The sequence below is a fragment of the Musa acuminata genome, chromosome BXJ3-6 (assembly GCF_036884655.1).
Source record: "Musa acuminata AAA Group cultivar baxijiao chromosome BXJ3-6, Cavendish_Baxijiao_AAA, whole genome shotgun sequence".
Classification (NCBI taxonomy): domain Eukaryota; kingdom Viridiplantae; phylum Streptophyta; class Magnoliopsida; order Zingiberales; family Musaceae; genus Musa; species Musa acuminata.
The window spans coordinates 38,140,433-38,162,710 of record NC_088354.1 but is presented as its reverse complement, the minus strand read 5'-3'; the positions used below and the strand labels follow the sequence as shown (position 1 = coordinate 38,162,710).

Genomic DNA, 22,278 nt, shown 5'->3' with positions numbered 1-22,278 from the left:
TGCTGTCATGTGATCCACCAATTGTAATCTTGAAGTGTCAAACACGCTATTGGATTATGTATTGATGATATATATATATACATTATTCTCGCCACTCCAAAAAAATTCTTTTATATTTTTCCGAGAAATACTATTAGCAGTCCCCCTTTTCCTTTTTCTATTGATAACCCCTTTGACAACTCCTAAATAAATAATAAAATATAATTTATTCTTTATAATTTATAAATTACCAAGATTACCCTTTTCTTTTTCCAACAACTCATGGAACGATCTTTTCAAATTTCAAAATAGGGAGCAGAGGAGAAATACGTCTTTTCACTGAGGGTTAAATACGTCTTTTCAAACTTCTCCACCGTCATCAGACGGTGTTGGCGAGCATCATCAAGACCACCATTTCCAAGCTTCGATGTTCGCCACGTACTCGTGGCGGTGATTAAGTCGGGTGTGTTCTCAGCGTTCGATATGAGGCGCGTATGAAAGGGGCTGAGAGACGCCGTCGCTGCTTCACGGATCAATCTGCGTCTCTCCTTCCGCCTTCCTTTCTCCTGCGATCCCGCCTTCCCACCGCGGCCGATGGCCGCGGCCGCCGTCGCCCGATGCCTCGTTCTTAGCGGTTCCCTCCCCGCCTCGCCCGTCGCCTGGCACGATGTCCCCAAGAACCCGTCTCCTTCTCCGCCGCCTCCGCTTCCCTGCGTTGCCGGCTTCTGCAGGGGCTCCGTCGGTTTTCCCACCTGCAAGAACGCCAAATCGCTCCGATTTTCGTCTTCCCGTCGCTTCTCCTCGTCCGATCTCCAAGATTCGAAGCCGGCGCAGGACCTCGCTCTTCTTCTTGAAGTCGAAGGGTTAGGGTTTACCTCTGCTCTTCGCTTTTGCGTGGTTTCTAATTTAATCGAATGATGTCATGGTATTTACATGTCTTTCTTTACGGCAGGGATTGAGGAGTTGAGATGCTTTCGAATTATGTCCCATTTCTTTTTTAGTTTGAATTCTGGGACTTTGATTTCTTTTAGTAAAAATAAATGGTAATGATGATTCTTGGTTGTCAGATACCAGTGTAGAAATTTCTTGGTGATAGTTCCTGGTGGCACGTTGATATTAGTTTTGTGGGAAGGTAGAAGAAGGTAGCTGATAGAAGAAGGTTTATATAATCTAAATCTTATCATTGATATCAACTTCCTTAAGCAGAAGGGGATTTTGCTTGTCATGGTTTTTGGTGGCATGTTATGGTTCTTTTAAATTAAAGAAATATATGATACTAAAATAGAAATCTACTCAAATAGAAATCCATATATTTTGCTTAGGTACATTGTTATTAATACTGAATTTGTTTGACATATTTCTTCTACCAGGGTTATTGCAGACATATATCGTTTAGGAAATCGTCAAGCGTTTAATGTAGGTGCGGCTTCTGAATTATTACAATGTGTACCTGTAAACATTTTCATTTCTGCTGTTCTTTACCATTTTTTTTTACTTTTGGTCTCCTGGTGTATCTATTGGTCTATGCCTTTTCCTTCTTGAAAAGTAACCGTCTGAATACTTTCTTTTTTATAAATAACCATTCTAGAATGTAATAATGCTGAGATCCACTGATGTTATTAACATGTACCTGTTTTTTTTTTTTTTGGTTTAACTACAATCAGCATTTCAGAAACTTGGGCTGGATTGTGCTAATTGGACAGAACCGATATATGCTGATCTGAGTAGGTGCGTGAAACAAATCGGAGCATGCTTTTAAATTGATCAAGATGGAACCTTTAATGTGATGATTTTCTTATATACTTTCTGTTGTTTCTTCTTCTAGTATTTTGTGAAATGGTTTATTTAAACACTGTATCAGATTAATTTTTCTTTCTTGGATTTTTTAATATATATTTTCTGTTGTAAGTCCCAGATGTTGATGAAATTTTGCCCATTAATGTATGACTCAGTGTTTTTCAATGGCATGAAGATAACATATCATTGTTTCAGGAAGGCTGCTGGTGATGAAGAACGGATGTTGATCTTATTTTTCAACAGGGTACTCTTTTTACTAAATTGATTTTGTGATTTATTTAATAGCTTCATACTGCTAATGCGCATAAGTAGAGAGGCAGAAGGGAACTTGAAACTAAATGGCCTCCTGCTATGCTCGGATATTTTTCTTTTTGGTATGAAAGTTTCATTTTCAGGCTTCTATTTCAGTTATATAGTTGATGTTTTAAAGTTAAGAGAGGCACTTCTGGATTGCATTGTCTATTTTGGATTGTTGCAAAAGCGGCAGTGTTAAAATGAGATTAAGTCCATGTAGAGAGTTGAAATGTTGTTAAATGTGGAAGGTCTGTATACTGACCCTTCCAAATATCAAATTATGTCTTTTGTCTTTTTTCAAAGAATTAATTATGAAATATCAAATTAAGGTCTCAATGATGGCAAAAGATCCATGCAACCGACACAAATAGTTGAGATTTTACAACTTTATTATTGTTAATGTTGTTCATTTCTTTTCTTAGTGTAGAATGTGTCATGTGAAACAAGAGTTAACCAGTTGGAGTAATTTGACAAGATAAAATCTGAGTTCATTTGCTTGTATTGTGAATGGTTCTTGTACCTTGAGCCTTTCCTGTTATTTTGTGTAGATTGGCTGGCCTGCTTCATTGCCTACAAATGAGAAAGAAGCATTCATGAAAAGAGTTTTACGTGAAAAGGTAGTTACTTGCCCCAGCACTTTTTTTTTTCATGGATGTTTCAAACATGCAGACATTCTGGGAACTGCTTTGGTTTAGAGAATGAGCATGTGCATATCATTAGTCTGAAGTGACAGTGTATAATGTTCTGGGAGAGACTGAAATTTTATCCTCTAAGCCATTTAGGGTGCCAACTGGAAAACTCTCTCTTGTGGAGTAAATTTTGATATGTAGTTCAATATCAGATGCTGTAGATGGTATTTTCCTAGAGATGGAAATTTAACCTGAGTTTTCCTCTCCTTATTGTAGATTTTTTTTCCTAGTTGATATTTGAGTCAACTTGTTGAACTTTTGAATAAACCTTACCATAGTTAATAGTCTTTGCTTGCAGTAGTTTGCATCTAGATTTATATGATTGTCCTTTTGGCCTTCAATAGAGAACTATGTGCATAATCTTTGCAGCAAAAAGCTTTGGAAGATTTTTCTACCTCAAGCAGCTTAACTTTGCGACCTGGGGTTGAGAAGTAAGTTTAATGTATTTTTATCTGCCTATTACCTTCGAGAATGTGTCATGATATTTTTATCAGAGCAATTGTTCATGCTGTGTACTTACATGATTTTGTGGCATCAGTGTTGGATTCAGTTTTTCTTCAAACTGGTAGCTGTGGTGTTTTTCTGTAGGCTTTTCTGAATCTTCAATATAGTTTTGAGCTATGTTTTAAATACTGACTAGATCTGTACTTAATTATCAGTATTTTCCCTTCTGGTTAAGGACCATATGAGACCATATATCTTGGTTTCAGTAGGGGTATATACTCATAAGTACTGATTGATACAAGCTGATATGACCATATACGATGGTGATTTATTATTCAGTATAATTTTGGTAACTCTGGAGTAATAAGATTTTTATATTAAGTGATGTTTTCAGTCTATGTTTTGTAGAAGTTAATTGAGGTAGATAAAGGTTGAATCATGAATGAGAAAATTTTAGCTTTTTTTCTACTTTAATGATTTAATTCCTTTTGTCATAATTAAATTTAATGCTAAGATCCTTTCAAACTTAATGGTCATTGGAAGGCTGGACACCAAAATTTATGAAGTACGTGAAAAGTGAACAATCACAGGATGTTCTATGGATCCCTAGGAATTTTAGGATTGCCACTAAAGATCTTTGTTTTGTTTTTTTTATGGAAATGCAAGGTAACGTATTGTACACCATTAGTTACTTTGTGCTATTTTGTAACACTTATCCACCTGCTATTTTTACTTGAGATTATGGATTGTGAGCTTAATGGTCCTAGCACTTTTCCTTGAGAATCTTCAAGATATATGTGTATGGCTTATAGGATAAAAAGCTTCTTAAAAACCAGTGACTTGGGTGCAATGGCTACCCAAGAATATAGTAACCTTTTGCTGTTACACAAAAAAAGAGGAGATTTCTTATTTTCAGTTTTAATTATTAAAATGTTTCTTACTCTTACATTTTAAGGGAAAGAAATTTGACATTTGCAGCCATTAGAAACACATGCAAATCTCCTAACATTGATTTTGTATACTGATTAAGTCCAGCTTAGATGCCCATAGCAAAGCATCCGGAAGACATTTGAGCTATGCATCTGTGACAAAGTAGAAAGTGCTTTGGCAACTTGTTTTTCTTTTTTTAAGCAATTTAGATGGTATTACTCATGTTTAACTACTTGTATGCCAATCAAAATCTTGCTTCCTTTGATTTCACACCTCAAGGATTGAGATTGCTCTTATGGTCATATATTTATAGTATTTGTTGCTTTTTTATTTTTTCTTAGTGCAATTTTCATTCTAATTATTGGATATTTAGTTGATCATTTTATATTGTGACTGGTAGTTTTATTGATGATGCACTTAATGAAGGTTTACCTGTTGCCCTGCTGATAGCCTACAGCAAATATGGGGACAAAGCATGCAGGTTTGTTGACATTTCTGTTGTTCATTTTGTTACAAGATGCCTTAGGTTGTAGATGGTCTTATTAATATTAGTCATATATACATGAGTTGATAATGATGTTTGCAATTGAATTGACTGAACTGATCAACCAGAAAAGTTGTATTAATGTGAAACAAATATGGGAAGTACTAAAGAATTATGATTAATTGATATTAAAAGAATGAACTCTGTATATTCATTATAAATTATTTTGATCTCTATATTCTTGAAATGTTGTGCTATTAAAGATAACTCCTTTCATGATGGATAGGTTTGTTTCTAGTTGGGGAATGACTTGCTGTTATATATATATATATATATATATATATATATATATATATATCAAACCTATATGTATGAATTATCAATATATATATGAATTTTTTTATTATTGTATTTATGTTGTATCTCATTTTTTTTTTCAAAATTTGACATGTCAATGTATCTGTAACGTTTCGGATCTGTATCCCATATTCGTAAACATGCTTCACGAGTTATCACTATCTTAAGTTTCCAGCATCCACCAGACCAAATATATGGAAGTATATGATTTAAGAAGATGCATCCATATATCTAAATTTACCTAAATTGAAACAGAAGCTTGTGGTGCCTACTTAATGTTAATTCTCTGTTATTGCACTTGAATGATGTGGCCGTATTGATCAACGTTGCCTCTGTCCGGACTTTTTTCGGTTGTAGACTGTTATTTGTGGAATCTATGATATGCTATTATGGAGAGAATTGTTAATTTCCCCTTACTTGAGAGCCCCTATGTCCCTTGAGATGTTAATTAAGTTTGTTAAACATATCATCTTCTGAAGAAATTTTAAGAATGTCAGGATCTGACATTATAAAGCTAATGGAGGAGAATTTTGGCATGATTTTACTTATCATAATGTTGTTATTAATCCATTCAACACACTTAATGTAGAAGTATTGTTCATCTTGAGCAAATACATGGGGATTTAAGTAAGAAAAATATATAAATATGTTGATTTTTCTCTACTTTCTGTTTGGATTTTTGAAGATTCTGTAGAAATTAATTTAAATGTCTTGTTCAACTTGCAGGTCTATTATTGAAAAACTGGGCCAAGAACGGTTGTCCAAAGTGAAAATAGTTGGTAAGGAAGAAGTGAAAGAAAGTTTGTATGGGCAACTTGTTCTAGGGAAAGGAGTGTCATCTAGCTTGGAGGAGTTACTTGCCAAAGAAGTACAGAAAGCAGGTGAAAAATTGAACATGGATCTTCTACTAGACCTAATTTTTCACAGTAGTATCATCGTGGGAAAAATTTAGTAATTTGAGTAATGTTAAGCAGCTTCGATGGAGAAGCAAAGGATTGCACAGGATGTTGCATCCATTTTGAAACTAAGTGTTGATATAGATATCAGTTCGCCTGAAAGGTTTGTAATTCTCCTATCAATTTTTTCAGGCATTCTCTCCAGTTGTTGTTTTTTGTTGATTTTATCTATGATGCATTAGTATTTTTCAACTATATAAATTGATGCCAAGTGCTGATGATCTATCATGTTTTAGTTTTTCTTGTTCTTCTAGTATTTGATGGTCTATAGAAGAGGGCGATGAGGGTGTAACTTGGAACATAGAGGATAGATTAATGCTTTCCATATATTTAAATAGTGTGAGCAAGGCCACATGCTTTCCCTTAAGAATGATTCCTAGAGTAGGCAATCTTGGTACTTCACATGCTTCCCTTAAAAATGATCCCACTTTTCTCATTAAAAAAAAAAGAAAACAAGAATCTCTATTTCTGATGCATCTTGCCCTATTTCACTGTTGCATTCCTGACCAAAAATTGCTTTTCCTTGTTTGTCTCAATGGTAGGTTGTTTTCCTCTCAAAAAGGTTGATTTGGATAGATGTTACTTTGTGATTTGATGCTTTTCATTTGAGATGCATAAATTTAAGATTTGGGGTAAACTATAACAATGTACTATTTTAATTTGTATTTTTGTGGTTAAGGAAAAAAATAGAAATTTTTTACATCTCATATTTTGGCTGAATTACTTGATGCAGCTTGGAGAACATAATTGTAACATTGCGAGCTGGAGCTGAATATACAGGTTTACCTGTGGACAACTGTGTGCTGATAGCAGGAAGCCAATCTGGTGTCTATGGGGCTGAGCGAATAGGAATGCCTTGTGTTGTTATCCGAAGCGGGTAAGGATCCATTTCTGGTGGTTCGTGTAAGTTTTTCCGATGGGTTCATTTAGTCACTACCATTTCTTACTCCATTTAACATACGTTGGGGTACTGTGATCAGCTATGTAAAATAAAAAACAAACAGTCGAGGTTAATCTAAAGATTAAAAAATAATAATAAATACTGATAAAAATATTGTAAATAGTTTATTGAAAGGAAGAATATGGGCAGTCAAGTGATTATTGATGTTTTTCTTACCGACAGTAGCTAAGATCAGTTCCAAGTTTGATGGTCCGAGGGATCGAGTAATTTAATTATAGTCATCAGACCAAAACATTGCACTTGCCACTCTAAAACGATAAAGCATGCAAGATATGCAACTACCAAGAAGTGCCATTTAGCATGGCTATGTAATTTATGCTAGTTATGACCGAATAATGGCCATGCAGTTATGCTATTTTATTTTTATAAATACATTGCATTGACATGAGGCCTGTGCACCGGGCTGCCCTTTCAATGTATAAAATGCATTGAAGGTATGCCTGTCTTGAGCCACATCAGCATGCTAAATAGCATTTAGCACCTGTCATTTGCTTATATTTTTCTCAACTAGATGAAGTTTTTCGGTTTGTACTGTTCCAATCATACTTTTACAGTTGATTAGTGGATTGTATAAGAATCTCTCTGATCTGCCTCCCAGTAGCCAACCTATAGACAAACCATCTTTTATTTGACATGTTACCAGTTAGTTAATCACAGCTTGCTTTTTCCTGCATAATGCGTATCAACAACAACGTGCTTGTGCTTGTTTAGTGAATTGTTGTGCCGTTTGTTATTTCAGCGCCACAGCTAGAGCTGAATTCCGGTCAGCAAAGGCTGTTATGGATGCATTTGGTGGAGCGGATCTAACTCTCTCTAAGCTGCGCCGCAAGAAGTGGTCGTAGGTGAATCGAGAGACTCGTCTACGCACAAAAACCCTGACCTGGGCAGGGCAGGAGGGTTCTCTGCCTGGGGCCCCTGATGTGAGGTCCAATCAATGTGTTGTTTAGTACAAGACATCTTTTCGCACGTGTGCACCTGCTTTTTTCCTATAGGACATTCTTTCAACAGGAGAACATAGAAGATACATAATATAAGAATAATAATAATTATTATTATTATAATGCTTCAGACTTTGGTTTACATAGAAGATGTATTATTACCTCAAGTACTAATTACATTGCTGCTACAAGTAATGTTACCCGATTGTTGGAGCTGTTGTTGGGACAGGAAGCTAACTTTGGTTTTGTCAAAGCCCCTAGCACATTCTTGTTTTTCGGTAGATGATGGAATTCGGTAAGAGATATTGTGTTGGATCCCTCTCTTATCATCTGTCACCTAATTATGTTTCGACATACCAAGGATGTCGAAACATTGTGTTCTTGGTGGAGGGTGTCCTAATATAATATTTTTGGTGGATGATTTAACTACGTCACAAATGTCCAAACACTGTGTTCTCTCGGTGGAGCGTGTTGGAATATAATATCTTTGGTGGATGATTTAATTACGTTACATGGTGGATGGCTTTTTGGTTGGACATATCATGGTCGGTTTTGGATGCAACGAAAAATATTGGACACTTCCGTAGATGGATGGATGCAATCCCATTAAGCATAATCGATAATTTTGTGGTTGCATCAAAAAACATCAAAACGTTTAGTGATTGGATTTGATCGTGTCGAATATATGAGAAGCTTGAGAATGTTTTCATGGTAAGATTTGAATAAGAGGTAATTCATGGTAAGATTTGATTGATCAGAATATGTGGTAAGAGGTAATCTTAACGTTCGGTGGCGTCGCTGACGCTAGTGGTGGTGGACGATAACACCATTGGCATTGATGCCGACGCAATTTCCTGGTCGCCTTCAACAACGATAATGTTCGCTCCCATTATGACACCACCGGCCTCCACAAGGAGCTCGTCGTTGATCTCATCGTCACCCACCCTTCATCGCTTTGTATCTACATCTCAATGCTTACGCAGTTGTTGAACAATTACGCCGGCGTCGACGCAAATGGTGGTGGTCGCCATAATGTCTACGATGAAGATGGTGGCTACCTCGCTGCTGACCCATCGAGTAGATCCTCTCCACCCTTTGCATCTGCGTCGACATCGATGCAGATGTCTCCTTTCGATTCATGCTCCTTTGGCAAGCTCTGCATCGTGTTCGATCACCTCCTTACGAGTGGTCATTGTTGTTGGACAAGACCATCACCTCCATCCACGCCTCCTTGATCATTCATAGCTCACATCGACGATCAAGTCTTCGTCTCGACCGCTATGCATGCCACCGTGATGTTCACCAGCGTCGTCAACTTCTCCTAAGATGTCTCGTTCCTGAATGACCATCGGAGTCTTTCCGCTCCTCCCGCATGGAGTAGACCCACCGAGAGATGTCGACATCGTGCTCCTCCACTAGGTCTTCGAAGGGGGCCCTCCTAGTGAGGAGCTCCAAGAGGAGAACATCGAAGTTGTAGAGATCGAAGAGGGAGGGTGAATGAGGGCTTGGGAAGGCGGGACCTGGGCGTGCGATGGAAGAGGGAGGAGGATGTGATGGAGAAGGAGGCAACGAAATCATAGGGGGTGGCCGAGGGAAGGAGGAGAGAGGGGATGAGAGTATATAATTAGCTCTAGTGGTTGCTCTAGTGGAGGCAAAGGAGGTCGATACGATAATGACAACTAACTATATAGAGAAATATATAATTAGCTCGGATAAGAGACTTTATAGTTGGATTTGGTCATGTCAAAAAATTTGTGGATATTTGATAGTGAAATTCGGTTGTGTTAGAAAATAAAAGATGCTTAATGATCAGATTCAATCTTGTTAGAAAAATATTTTATAATTAAATTCGACCATGTCAAAGACATGAGACACTTCATAGTTGGATTTGACTACTTAGAAATTAAAAGATTTTTCATGATAGAATTCATAATATTAGAAGATAAAGAACACTTATTGATTGTATCATAACACACAATATGTTTTGTGATTGGATTCAATTGTGTTAGAATAGGAGACAATTTTATGATCCAATTCTATCATAACTGTTGTAACCATTCATTGAGCCACTTCGGTTATAGTATTTGATTCGATTCGATTTAATTTTTTAATAACATAATAATTTTTAATCCTAACACTATATATTCTATGGCCAATCAGGGGCCTTCTATGCCACCCATTTAGTCGAATTAACAGTCTCAGGTGATCTTGACCGTCTCTTTCATACTTGCATTATGACAAGTTTGGACTTTGAAAACTCAATGCAACTCCCAAAACTCTTTATATAAACCAAACCTCTCGCCAAAGGCCTAGTTTGGATGTCTTCCATCACATCTTCTCAGGGTTAAACTCCTCAAGGGAAGAGAGGAGGCCTAGTTTGGACTCGACTTTGGTTAGGTCTTCAAAATAAACCAACCAAGGAAGGCCAGTTGGAGGTCAAAAGAGGTCAACAAGCGCTGGAAAGAGAAGACCTAGCTCACACACCATGGTGACGATAGAGCTCTCAGAGATGAACAAGTGTCTCAGCTTTGACAAGCAATAGCTCGAGGAGGCACAACTAAAGAAGCAATTGAGTTGCCAAACGAGCACTTCATATCTACTAGTCTAAGAACACCTACTTCCTGCGCTGGGTTAGAAAGCTAATTGCCTGAGTCCTACTAATATTTGGGAGTCGATAGACATCCCAAAGGGACTTGGTAAACACCGTTTATAACTCTTTCGAGTCCTACTAATATTTGGTAATTGCTTGAGTCTATCCAACCACACCTCAACAATCAACACCCCCGAGACAAAAACCCTTGGGTTGTAGCACTTTACCTTCGGTTTCGTTGATCAAGTCAAGATTGGTCCTTAGCCCTTCCTCTAATATTCTTTCACCACAGCCTATGCTTCAAGATATCCAGATGATGAGTTCTGAGGAATGACTATTTTTGTCTCATAGCACCTATATATAGTGTGGTATAATCCGATAACTCCATAAGATGCTCGAGAGTTCATCGACTTTAGTTACATGCTTGTTTACTTGTTGAGAATTGCTGAACATTTCAAGAGACACATATTGTTGAACGGAGTTTCATTATCCATAATAAAAATCTATAGGACTTCATATCGGGAGACTATATTTTTCCACACATGAGTAACTGAGAATCAATTCTGGAAATCATTATGTTAAGTGGGTCGAGCTGGCAGTGACACTCAAGTAAGTTTTATATTTCACCCACTATATAAGACAGAATAACAAAATGCTTGTGAAGAATATTCTCAATAATCACAGTGCTATTAGGGTTGCTTCTTCCAAAATCTCCAGTTCTATGTGCAAGTCAGGTCAATCTTTCACAATATTCATATCAGTCAAGCATTTTATTTCCTCCTAGTCCAGTTGTGCAATACTTAATGATGATCTTCAATTTTAGGCAACAGGAGATATGGCAAAGTTGCTTTATGTGGTCACTTGAACACATTCAAGGGCCTAAAAAAAGCTCTAAAGTTGCTGTATGCTAGGAAGAAGTCTAATATCCAGAAAAGATTTCCAGATTTTTATGTACAGAGATTCTCTGTGGAGAATAAGTAGTTTTTGTGTTCGTGGCAAACGACAGCATCAAATCGAAAAGAGATGCTGCAGTTTATACAGTACTAACCGATAAAGAAACACGGCAAATGTCAACATTTTTAAACCTTGAGCGCACAAAATTCATGGTGATTACCATTTTATGATGCCGCCGTATCGCTTAGCTCACCTTCACCCTCCAATTCTATCAGTTTTCCATGATGAAGGTTCCTAGTATTCAGAAGCGAATTAGTGTCAGCGAAGTCAAGAGAAAACAAGCAGTGAGGCAAAGCATGCTAGAAGAAACGTTTGGAGAACTAGGGATTGCAAGACTTGCAGTTGGTTCTTGCCATCATAAGAGCAAAATATGTGCATCTCTTGAGGAATTGCATTATTTATTATAAGGCACTCAGATTGAGAAATTTTACAAAAGATACCAAGGGAGGAATGTTTTTAACAGACTGAGTGACAATCTATTACTCGAACAAAGTCACAACTAACTTGTCATCCATACAGATAGATATATGGAAGAGGTGCTTATTGAAGAAGCAAAATAAAAAGATTGATTAAGCTAAAAGTTATAAAAGCTCAAGCAGCTGACGAATAAAAAGGATTAATAAGCATTAGTGATGCAAGCACATTTATCTGCAAGGAAAGGAATCTATATTTGCACAATCAACCAGAAATTACGTAGCTGAATGAAATTCATTTGCATATACAACATAATTCTAGTGGCAAGACAAACATAATATCGGACCTTTGTGGTATGAAATTTTCATCAGAGAGTGCTTTCTCTAGTCTCTCTTCAAATGGGGTTGCATGCCAGCTGACTTTCTGATCCTGGTGCACAGCACAGAAAGCTTTTTATTTGTAATTGGAGAGACAATGAATTGAATATCATATAACTGTAGGAAAGCTGCAAATATTACCTCTTTATACTTGTTTGTTGAGTTTGGAATTCCATTTCCATCCCACCTTTTCGACAATTTAGGTTCAGGCTCTTCATCTTTCCAGTGTGCTGCAACCATGCCAAGAATAGGCCTGTCTGCATCAGAGCTCTTTCCTGAGCGAGATTTTTCATGAAGCTCATCGTGCAGTCCATCCTTTTTAATAGGAGGTTTCAACCATTGAGATAAGCTTGTTACTACTTGCTCTGGGTATTTCAGGCTCAATATTGTCTTATCTCTATCATCGGAAGGTGCTTCCAATTTGTTCATAGTCTTCCCAGAAACATATTTATCAGTGTAGACTTCCTCATCTTTTTGTCTTCTCTTATCACTTGGAGAGGTGAGCCTGTGGGTGATAGACAATTGAGAATCCTCAGGAGCTGATATAAGTTGCATTTGTTGCATTTTATCTCCAGTATCAGGACTATGATTTGTTTTCTTATCTAGATTGTCATATGATTGCAATTTTTCAGAGGAATCTTCATCCAACAGTTTCCACCGAGAGAGATTTTCCACAGCATTGATAACCGGACATACATACTGTGTCTGAATTGTGGTGTTTCTCCCAGTTCTAACATTCTCTCGATTGGCCGGATATACTGTTGCAGGTGTCTCCATCTCATTGGTCACTTTCAGTGGTGTTGGAAAAGGTGAACATTTAGAAGCACAATTCCGAGTCTGGGACTTGTGTTGATGAGATATATCTGGGGTATGAATATCCAATTTTGGTTCCACAGCAGATTCATTTTGTACTACACCTAGGTCCACTGAGTTGCTCCAATTAGTCGAAGGGAAAGAACATTTACAGTGCTGAGTTTGATGACCCTCAAATATACAGCTACGGTAGAAATCATTGAAGAAAATGATTATACATGTATTCTTCTCATTGATGCTGAACAATGAAATAATTTGATTACAAAAGAGCAGGGGAATTTACATTTACCTCTGAGAGTTGCTCTGCGAAAAACCAGCAAAGTCTTGCATCTGTATAGGACATTGGGAAAGCTCACGTTTTTCATCCCAAAGAAGCTTCTTACAAGAAGTTCCAGGAAGCCATGAGTTATAACTGGAAGAAACACCATGCTCATGAGGAGCTTGGACAGTTCCTACCGATGTTTTTTTTATTTCTACGGGAGTTTGGAGTATAGCACCACAAGCCTTGAGAAAGTCAGCCTGTTCAATTTATTGAAACAGAGTTAAATATGACCTAACTATCCTCAAAAGCAATTGTCTTAAGACAAACAACACGAACCAAAAGATGTAATATTTACTCTTAGAAAAGTATATTTACATAAGATTTTCCCTGTGCCACACCACTACATCATTGTCTCCAATTTTCTACCACAATGTAACCCCATTCACCACAGTAGAAATGCAGTGATTCTATGAAATGAAATTAAACTAGTGGGTTAATGACAGGCCAGAAACTTAATCTGAATTGAAGTAATTGATATTGTTCTTAAACTAATTTGACATATAGACTTTGAAGTTATCTTTTCTGCAACATCTTAGCCAACAATATTATCTGTATGTGGCCTAGTCAGCTTACCAGCTTGTTACATGTGCTCCTTCTAGTCATTCATGCACTGAACCATGGGGAAGAAGCTGCACGGAAGGCAAAATTCTTGTGCTATTTATCTTCATGTAACAAGATCATTAAACTGTAGGCTAGTTCTTTCAAAGAATAGCATGAGACTATCATAAAATACCATATAGTATCTAAGATAAAGTAGCATATATTTCCCTAGCATTTTGAACATTTTCATAGGATTACATAAGGACAGGCAATAAATGAATTTTAACTCAGGCATGTTGTAATGCCCCATCGAACATTGACTCAGGTGACTCTAGTGATATTATTAATAGAATAAAATTAACTTGCGTGTGACATAACCAAATGTTCAGAAAAGAGATACAAGAAACACTATCTGTCAGATTTACCATTTCAAACTCCTGAAACGAGCAGTGGATAAATTTTGGTCTTTCAGAAATAATTTATTTTTGAAAAAATGACATAGTTACAGGATTTATTAATGTAATGACAAAAGAGTAGCAAAACTGAACAGCAGATGAAAACCTTAAAACAGAGCAACATTTTCAAACAAATGTGAAAGATAACAAAAAAACAAACTATGAAAGATGAAAAAATTAGAGAATCAGCCTTTTGAAATTAGTGATGCAAAGAAGGAAATCTGATTTATGCAGCAAAATGTTGATATAAGCTGTTCAATTGGAAAGAATCTAATACAATACAAACACATTGGGAAATCAGAACCCCATCAAAGAAAATAATTTTCCAACATAAAATTTTCCTAAAGTAGTATACAGTAGGTAGTGCATTTGTGTCATGTGGATGCTGGGCTTGCAAACAGTAAAGCAAGGGAAGGGAATGAGAATGAGGATGGTTGATAGTGCCATAAAATTAACCCTATTATTGAATCCACTTAAGGATTATATAAACATATCTCATTTTTCTCTCCCTGCATTTCAATTTCACATGGAAACTACAATAAAGAAAGTCCCGTTTAATCAGAATGCAAATGTTGACAACGTCCGCAACATATACACATTGATATTGGGAACAGGCAAAGTCGTTTCTGAGAAAATAAATCTATGCTATCGTATCCAAGACTTCATAGATTATATTTCATAGGCGTTGAAAACATACTAGCCAGAACTTAGAATAAACATATAATCACAAACGGAGGATTCCAATATTCTATCAATTTCACTCGCTCATTCATGTTTAATAAATGCCCAGCATGATGCGGATAATAAAGTTTGAAGAAAACAAATGCTTGGTTGCCAAAAACTGTAAATTGCAACACATACCTCATGCTTAAATTCCCCGCATAAGCCATCTTTGACACCATTTTTCTTCGCACTCGGAATTGTTACTTGCTTAGGTGGGGAATCTGTCTCTTCAAGTTGGACAAAATAAGAATTCAAGTAAAAGGGGGGAAGAAAATGACCAGCACCGTGACAACATCTGATATACCATATCATTACTAGTAAATATGCAAAATCCTCGGCGAGAAGCCGTACCTTCATCCAGAAACAAGGATCCCAGCTGCCGCTTTGGCACCAAATAGCCCTGATCAATCTATCAAAATTACACACATTCTCAGGAATCAATTGGCCACAGTATGAATCACTCCCCAATTGCTATCAAGAACAACAACAGTAGATCATCAAACTGATGCCGTACCTTGCTCGTGGAAACACTTGAACTGGGAACCGGATGGCTCCTCCGTTCATCATTGTTATTTTTGAACCCAAAGCATCTGAACATACAGCCCATGCCCAAATCCACGACGCCGAGGGTTGCTCAAATCCAACAAATCAAGAAACGGAGAGAAAGAACTGGGAAGGAAGAAGAGCCGATCGATCGGTCGACGTTTCTCACGAGAGAGAGAGAGAGTGTGTGTGTGTGGGGAAAGCTGCTGCGGGGTTTTTGAGTTGGGGGTTTTAATTTAGGGTTTTAATTTTTTGAAATTTAAATCTACCGCAACGAGGGAAGGAAACTAAAAATTGGAATATCGAGTTTAAATCATCACTTTCAAGTCGGTAATTTCTTTGTTATTTTAATCCTTATATTTTAAAAATTATAATAAAATTTTTATACTTACGAAAGTAAAATATTTAACCTATTACTTCAACAAAATTCATCTCTATTTTTAATCTTATAAAATTATCTTTTTATCTTTCGATATGGATCTTAATGTTTCACTATATAGATATAAATATAATTTTTTAAAAAAATATAATTTAAAACACTAAAGGTAATTAATTATAAGGATTATATATAATTAGATAGCCTATTTCCAAATTTTAATTTTAGAGGATGGATATGTAAAACCTCTTTTATTTAAGGGTTTTTTCTTAGTGGGCCATTGCTGAGGGTAATGGGCTCAACATAGATTCGGCCCATAATATTAAATGGCAGGTACTTGCAATACAAATTGGTAATCACATTTTTATCCACCAAAAAGAAAATTTTGAGTATTGCAAGGCAGATTGATCTTATGATATCAATCGTAGCATATAACATGTCTACTGAGACAACTATGATCAAAACTAGAAGTGAAAACATTCAGAGAAACAAGTAGTATTGTACCTGCAAAGGAATTCCAAGTCTCAAGAGTTAAGTGATTGGATCAGAATGCAGGATTAGCATGCAGAACATATTCTGCATGCTATGTGAACGATGAGACCAAGACAAAAGAACTTAAACCCCACGTTGGGGATTTATCGCCTTCGGACGAGAAGTTTCTCGAGGCACAGCCTGTGGTCATTCTTCGAGCTTAAACCCCACCACACCCTGTGGAGTGGATTGGGTGGACTGAGTTCACTTGAAATCTTCATGAAACCGACCCATCAAAAGCACGCGTTAGGGAATAAGGATCACGTCCTTTTGAAAGGCTATCAACAGCATGTATACTTGCTCTGCAGAGATCCATGGCAGTGAAAAGATTGGGTGTTTGCAAGGCTATATTTCTCTTCCCGGAGATGGCCCCTGAGGCAAGAAGCATGCAGATGCTTGTTTTTGTTCCCATGCAAGCATGGAAAGGCAGCAATTTTAATGGTCTTTGGATATGGAGTTTACTGATTCCATGTAGCAGCAGTCACCTTAGACCTTCCAAAGAGAAAGTTCATGGAAGACCCCAAAGCATCATAGAAACTTCCAAAAAGGCCGAGCAAGACAGAACTGGGAAACAAGCATCTTTCCTCATTGATTCTGACATATAATTCTGATGCTACTTGCACTACTCACATCCAAACGCACACACACACAGTTCTTTTCCTCCACACCTTGATTGACGATCGACATGGCTGCACAAGACGAGACGAACGAGTGATGTCGAGGTGGATGGAATCTAACGAGTGATATGCTTCAGCTACGTGACACTGTTTTTTTGACCTAATATACTTTTTGTTGGCAGTCAGATAGATTTCAGCCCATAGAGGGCTTGGGAGGGGTGTGGTGGCTACGTTTTGGAGGTAGAAAAAAACATAAATAAGACAGCAACGTGGGAGAAGAAAAGAGTCATAGGATTCCAAAAAAAATTAGGAAAACAAGATAGAAAAGAAAGAGAAAGAAAGGGAAGAAGTCAAGGAAAACGCAGAGAGGCTGTTCTTAATCATCTAGCAGTGTTCTCATTTCAGGTTAGATCAAATCTACAGTAGACTCTTGCTGTGATTACTTGGGGAGGTTTTAGATATGGTAAGGAGTGACGAGATCCTTGTATCCCAGTTATTCCCTTGTGATTGTTGCTAGGGTTTAGGGCAATAGATTGAGATTTGTATATTCATTATTCTCATAGTGAATTATCTCTAGTTTGCCCCATGATTTTTACCCTTCACATTGAAGGGGTTTTCCACGTATATCTTAGTATTCTATTTGATTGTGGTTCCATTTAATTTCCCTGCATATCATGGCCTTCTAGTATTTGTTCATATACAAAGGTTATTTCTGTTTATATCCCCATCAACTGGTATCAGAGCAAGGGATTTTGGTGATTTAAATTTTGTATTTGAACATAGAGGCTAGTAATGTTTCTCACATGATTAATTTAAATGGAAACAATTGGATGATATGGAAATCAAGAATAGAAGATCTATTGTATTATAAAGATTTGTATGGACCTTTGTAGGGGGATAATGCAAAACCCACAACTATGACAGATGATGAGTGAAAGAGGTTAGATCGAAAAATAATTAGGTTTATTAGACAGTGGCTTGATGATAGTATCTTTCACCATGTTTCTACTGAAATTTCTGCATATTCTCTTTGGAAAAAGTTGGAAAGTCTCTACGAAAGAAAAAACAGCTAGCAACAAAGCTTTTTTTATCAGAAAACTTGTGAACCTAAAATATAGAGATGGTGCTTCTATTGCTGAACATCTGAATGAAATGCAAAGTATTACTAACCAGTTATCCTCTATGAAAATGTCTCTTGATGAGTTGCAGACATTGTTACTTCTCAGTTCATTACCAGAAAGTTGGGAGATACTAGTGGTTTCCCTTAGTAATTCTGCGCCAGATGGTGTTGTCACTATGAGTCAAGTAACAAGTAGTTTGTTGAATGAGGAGTTGAGAAAAAAAAGTTCGGCAAAATTTGAGAAGAAAGAGTTCGGCAAAATCTCATAATGATTCACAGGCACTTATCTCAGAGAACAGAGGAAGGTCAAAGTCTAGAAGCAGTTCACGCATGGGTAGAAGCAAGTCAAGATCAAGAAAAGATATTGTTTGCTATAACTATGGTGAGAAAAGACATTACAAGAACCAATGTAAGCAACCTAAGAAGAGTAATAAAAAGAGAAAAGAAGTGGAGTCTAAAGAGTCAAAAGATAATATCACAACTACAATGCAGGGTGACGATTATTTGATTTTATCTCATTCTGATGATATTTTTTATTGTGTGTATTAGGATCTTGAGTGGGTGATTGACACAGGTGCTTCTTATCATGCTACTCCACGGAGGGAGTTTTTTGCTACATACAGATCTGGAAATTTTAATGTTGTCAAGATGGGCAACTATGACACAGTAGACATCATAGGCATGGGTGATATCCATTTAAAGACCAACCTAGATTGCAAGTTGGTGTTTAAGGATGTGAGGCATGTGGTTGACTTGAGGCTGAATTTAATTTCAGTTGGAAGGCTAGATGATGAAGACTATGATAGCAGATTTCACAAAGGGCAATGGAAGCTCAGTAAGGGTTCTCTTGTTATAGCTAATGGAAAGAAATATCATACTTTGTACAAGTTGCAGGCTAAAGCTTATGGTGAGTAATTAAATGCTACAGAAAAAGACTTCAGCATGAAGTTGTGGCATAGGCGATTGGGACACATAAGCGAGAAGGAGCTGTAAGCTCTTTCCAAGAGAGAGGTATTACCAGACCTCAGAGGTATACATCTGAACCCTTGTATTGATTGTTTGACATGTAAACAACATAGAGTTTCATTTGCTAGTCCTGTTTTATCTAGAAAAATGCATGCCTTAGATTGTGTTTATACAGATGTATGTGGTCCTTTGAGGACAAAAACTCCTGGTGGATCTGTTGATGTTCTTGGTATAAGTGGTGTACTTTATTTTGTCACTTTTATAGATGATTTTTTCAAAAAAGTTTGGGCATATGCTTTGAAGACCAAAGATCAGGTTATTAATGTCTTCAAAGAGTTTCATGCTAGGGTTGAAAGGGAGACAGAAAGGAAATTGAAATTCATAAGATCGGATAATGGTGGTGAGTATATAAGATTGTTTAATGACTATTGCAGGTCACATGGGATCCAACATGAGATGACAGTTCTTGGTACACCTCAGCATAATGTAATTGCAAAGAGGATGAACCGCACCATCATGGAAAAAATCATATGTATGTTTTCACAAGCCAAGCTACCCAAAAAGTTTTGGGATATGGCTTTGACGACTGCAGTTGATATGATCAACTTATCACCATGTACAACCCTAGATGGTGACGTTGCAGAGCATGTATGGTCAGAGAAAGATGTTTTCTATAAGCATTTGAGAGTGTTTGGTTGTCGTGCATTTGCACATGGTCCAGATAATGAGAGGTCCAAGCTGGATGGTAAGACTAAAGAATGTATTTTTCTTGGTTACTCACATGATCATTTTGGTTACAGGCTTTGGGATCCAGAAAAGTAAAATGTGTTTAGAAGTAGAGATGTAGTCTTCTTTGAGGATCAAACTTTGGAAGATTTGAAGAAAAAGACACTAATACTTCTGCAGAAGGATTAGCATATTGTGACCCAATTACTCCTCCAGCATATCATGGTGATGGAGGAGATGTGCAGGAAGATAATGTAGAGCCTGATGTTAATCTACCTACAGGACATGTTGAGCAAGAAGAAGTATGAGAGCAAGTTCCAGTAAAACCTCAGTTGAGAAGATCTTCTAGACAACGTCAACAGTTACCAGGAAGCAGTTGAAAGTGAGCAGAAAGAGAAGTGGTTAGTTGTTATGCAGGAAGAAATGGATGCTCTTCAGAAGAACCACACTTATGATTTTGTACTGCTACCAAATAGAATGAAGACCTTACCAAAAGAAAGGCAGGAGATATACCGACAATTGATCGACATGACTTCACATTGAGGAGTCATGGAACAGCCTCCCTTATGGGCTGAAGGGAAAGGTTGTTAGGCTGACAGCCCACAGATTCAGCTTATAGTGGGCTTGGGCAGCCCACAGCCCACACTCATTCTTAACCTAACCCTAATTAACATTAGGAGAGGTGTGGTGGCTGCATTTTGGAGGCAAAAAAAGGCATAAATAGGACAACAACGTGGGAGAAGAAAAGAGCCATGAGATTCCAAAGAAAAGGAGGAAAACAAGACAGAAAAGGAAGAGAAAAAAAGGGAAGAAAACAAGGACAACGCAGAGAGGCTGTTCTTAATCATCTAATAGTGTTTTCATCTCAGGTTAGATCAAATCTACAGTAGACTCTTGCTCTGATTACTTGGGGAGGTTTTAGATATTGTAGGCAGTGACATGATTCTTGTATCTCAATTATTTTCTTATGATTGTTGCTAGGGTTTAAGGCAAGAGAGTGATATTTGTATATTCATTATTCTCATAGTGGATTATCTCTAGTTTGTCCCGTGATTTTTACCCTTCATATTGAAAAGGTTTTGCACATATATCTTGGTGTTATATTTAATTATGGTTCCATTTAATTCCGCTGTATATCATGACCTTCTAGTATTTATTCATATACAAAGATTATTCCTATTTATCCTTAAATCGATTTCCCCATCAGTCATCGGCCGTAGTTCATCTCATGCATGCTTCACGATTACATAAGCGCCTTTCCTGGCTTACATTGCATCTCACAAGAGATCTGTGTATGGCTAGTTTCACTCGCTTTAACCTGTGGCAAGAAGGAGAAGAACTCGCATGCAAACGACAATTCTGCAATGCGAGGTAATGCAGATTCAGATGTATACATACATACAAGAAAGTCAATCAAGAAGAATGGACCACACAACAAAAAACCTCAACTCTCTCTCTCTCTCTTTCTGTGTCAAGCCCTTCCTGACACAGAAGGGAAGAGAGAGAGGGTAAGATGATAAACTTAATTTATTATAATACACATTATATCTAGAAAAATAGGTTACATAAAGAAAAAGGAAGATTATATGGAATAGAATAACTATTGAGAAGTACATGAATCTTTGACTAAGTACATTAAAAGGTGAATGAACCTTTTAATGTACGATCTCATCGGTATAAATAAATAGGTATTGATAATATTGAATGTATAAATTGTTGGGAAGAAACCTGTTAATACGGAATAATTCTTTTCCCTCGTTGTGTATCAAAATAGGTTCCTCATCAAAATACCAACTTGATATCAAAATGCTAATATCAATCAGCACAGCATAAACAATAGAGCAATAAATCAATCACACAGTGAGACCAAATCTTTTTAACGTAGAAAACCCAACGTGAGAAAAACCACGGGACCGTAGTCTTCTCTAGAATAACTAGAGGATCAGAATAATATCAAGATTATAGATCTTGGCTCAAGGATAGCATATCTTCATCACGTAGGATGAATCTCCTCGAAAGAAAATTCTAGGTCTCATAGAATGGATATCGTAGGAAAGTACCTTAAAGAGGGTAAACTGCAGATCAACACCATTAGGATTGTAGAGTTTGCTACAAGGATTCTCCACATAAAATTTGGGTCAAAACTGACAACGTTTGGCCACATATCATCAAGCAGAAAAACTCATAAACCTATTCTTTCTCTTTCTATTTCTCACGCCGCACGCTGCAATCTCACTGCGCACACACACGCTACAATCTGCCCAAGTTTGCCCTTTTTCTCTTAATTACTGATTTGGATTCAATAGGCCAATTATCCAAGTCCACATGTGCTGGACCCAACATAAATAAAATATAATAATATAAAGACTCTCCTCCACTGTA

General features: G+C 37.0%; 2 protein-coding genes across 4 annotated transcripts; one reads left to right on the top strand and one right to left on the bottom strand.

Annotated features, from left to right (window-relative positions):
* Positions 1-463: 463 nt before the first annotated feature.
* Positions 464-7,959, top strand: LOC135641593 (CBBY-like protein). Its single transcript, XM_065157089.1, has 11 exons — positions 464-842; positions 1,350-1,399; positions 1,644-1,707; positions 1,972-2,020; positions 2,619-2,687; positions 3,129-3,190; positions 4,534-4,614; positions 5,701-5,855; positions 5,949-6,033; positions 6,664-6,807; positions 7,631-7,959. The coding sequence occupies exons 1-11, from the start codon at positions 574-576 to the stop codon at positions 7,731-7,733; spliced, it is 1,131 nt and encodes a 376-aa protein (XP_065013161.1). The 5' UTR covers positions 464-573; the 3' UTR covers positions 7,734-7,959.
* A 3,336-nt stretch (positions 7,960-11,295) lies between these two features.
* On the bottom strand, positions 11,296-16,530 carry LOC135639619 (protein JASON-like). 3 transcript variants are annotated; one of them, XM_065153462.1, is made up of 8 exons: positions 16,441-16,530; positions 15,532-15,686; positions 15,369-15,426; positions 15,156-15,244; positions 13,267-13,496; positions 12,306-13,161; positions 12,134-12,216; positions 11,296-11,607 (listed from the first exon to the last, which is right to left on the bottom strand). In XM_065153462.1, the coding sequence occupies exons 2-8, from the start codon at positions 15,622-15,624 to the stop codon at positions 11,538-11,540; spliced, it is 1,479 nt and encodes a 492-aa protein (XP_065009534.1). In that variant the 5' UTR covers positions 15,625-15,686; positions 16,441-16,530; the 3' UTR covers positions 11,296-11,537. The 3 variants fall into 3 exon arrangements, with proteins under 3 accessions (XP_065009534.1, XP_065009533.1, XP_065009535.1); XM_065153461.1 differs by lacking the exon at positions 16,441-16,530 and having other exon boundaries at positions 11,297-11,607; positions 15,532-16,000; XM_065153463.1 differs by lacking the exon at positions 16,441-16,530 and having other exon boundaries at positions 11,297-11,607; positions 15,156-15,238; positions 15,532-15,998.
* Between the last annotated feature and the right edge of the window lie 5,748 nt (positions 16,531-22,278).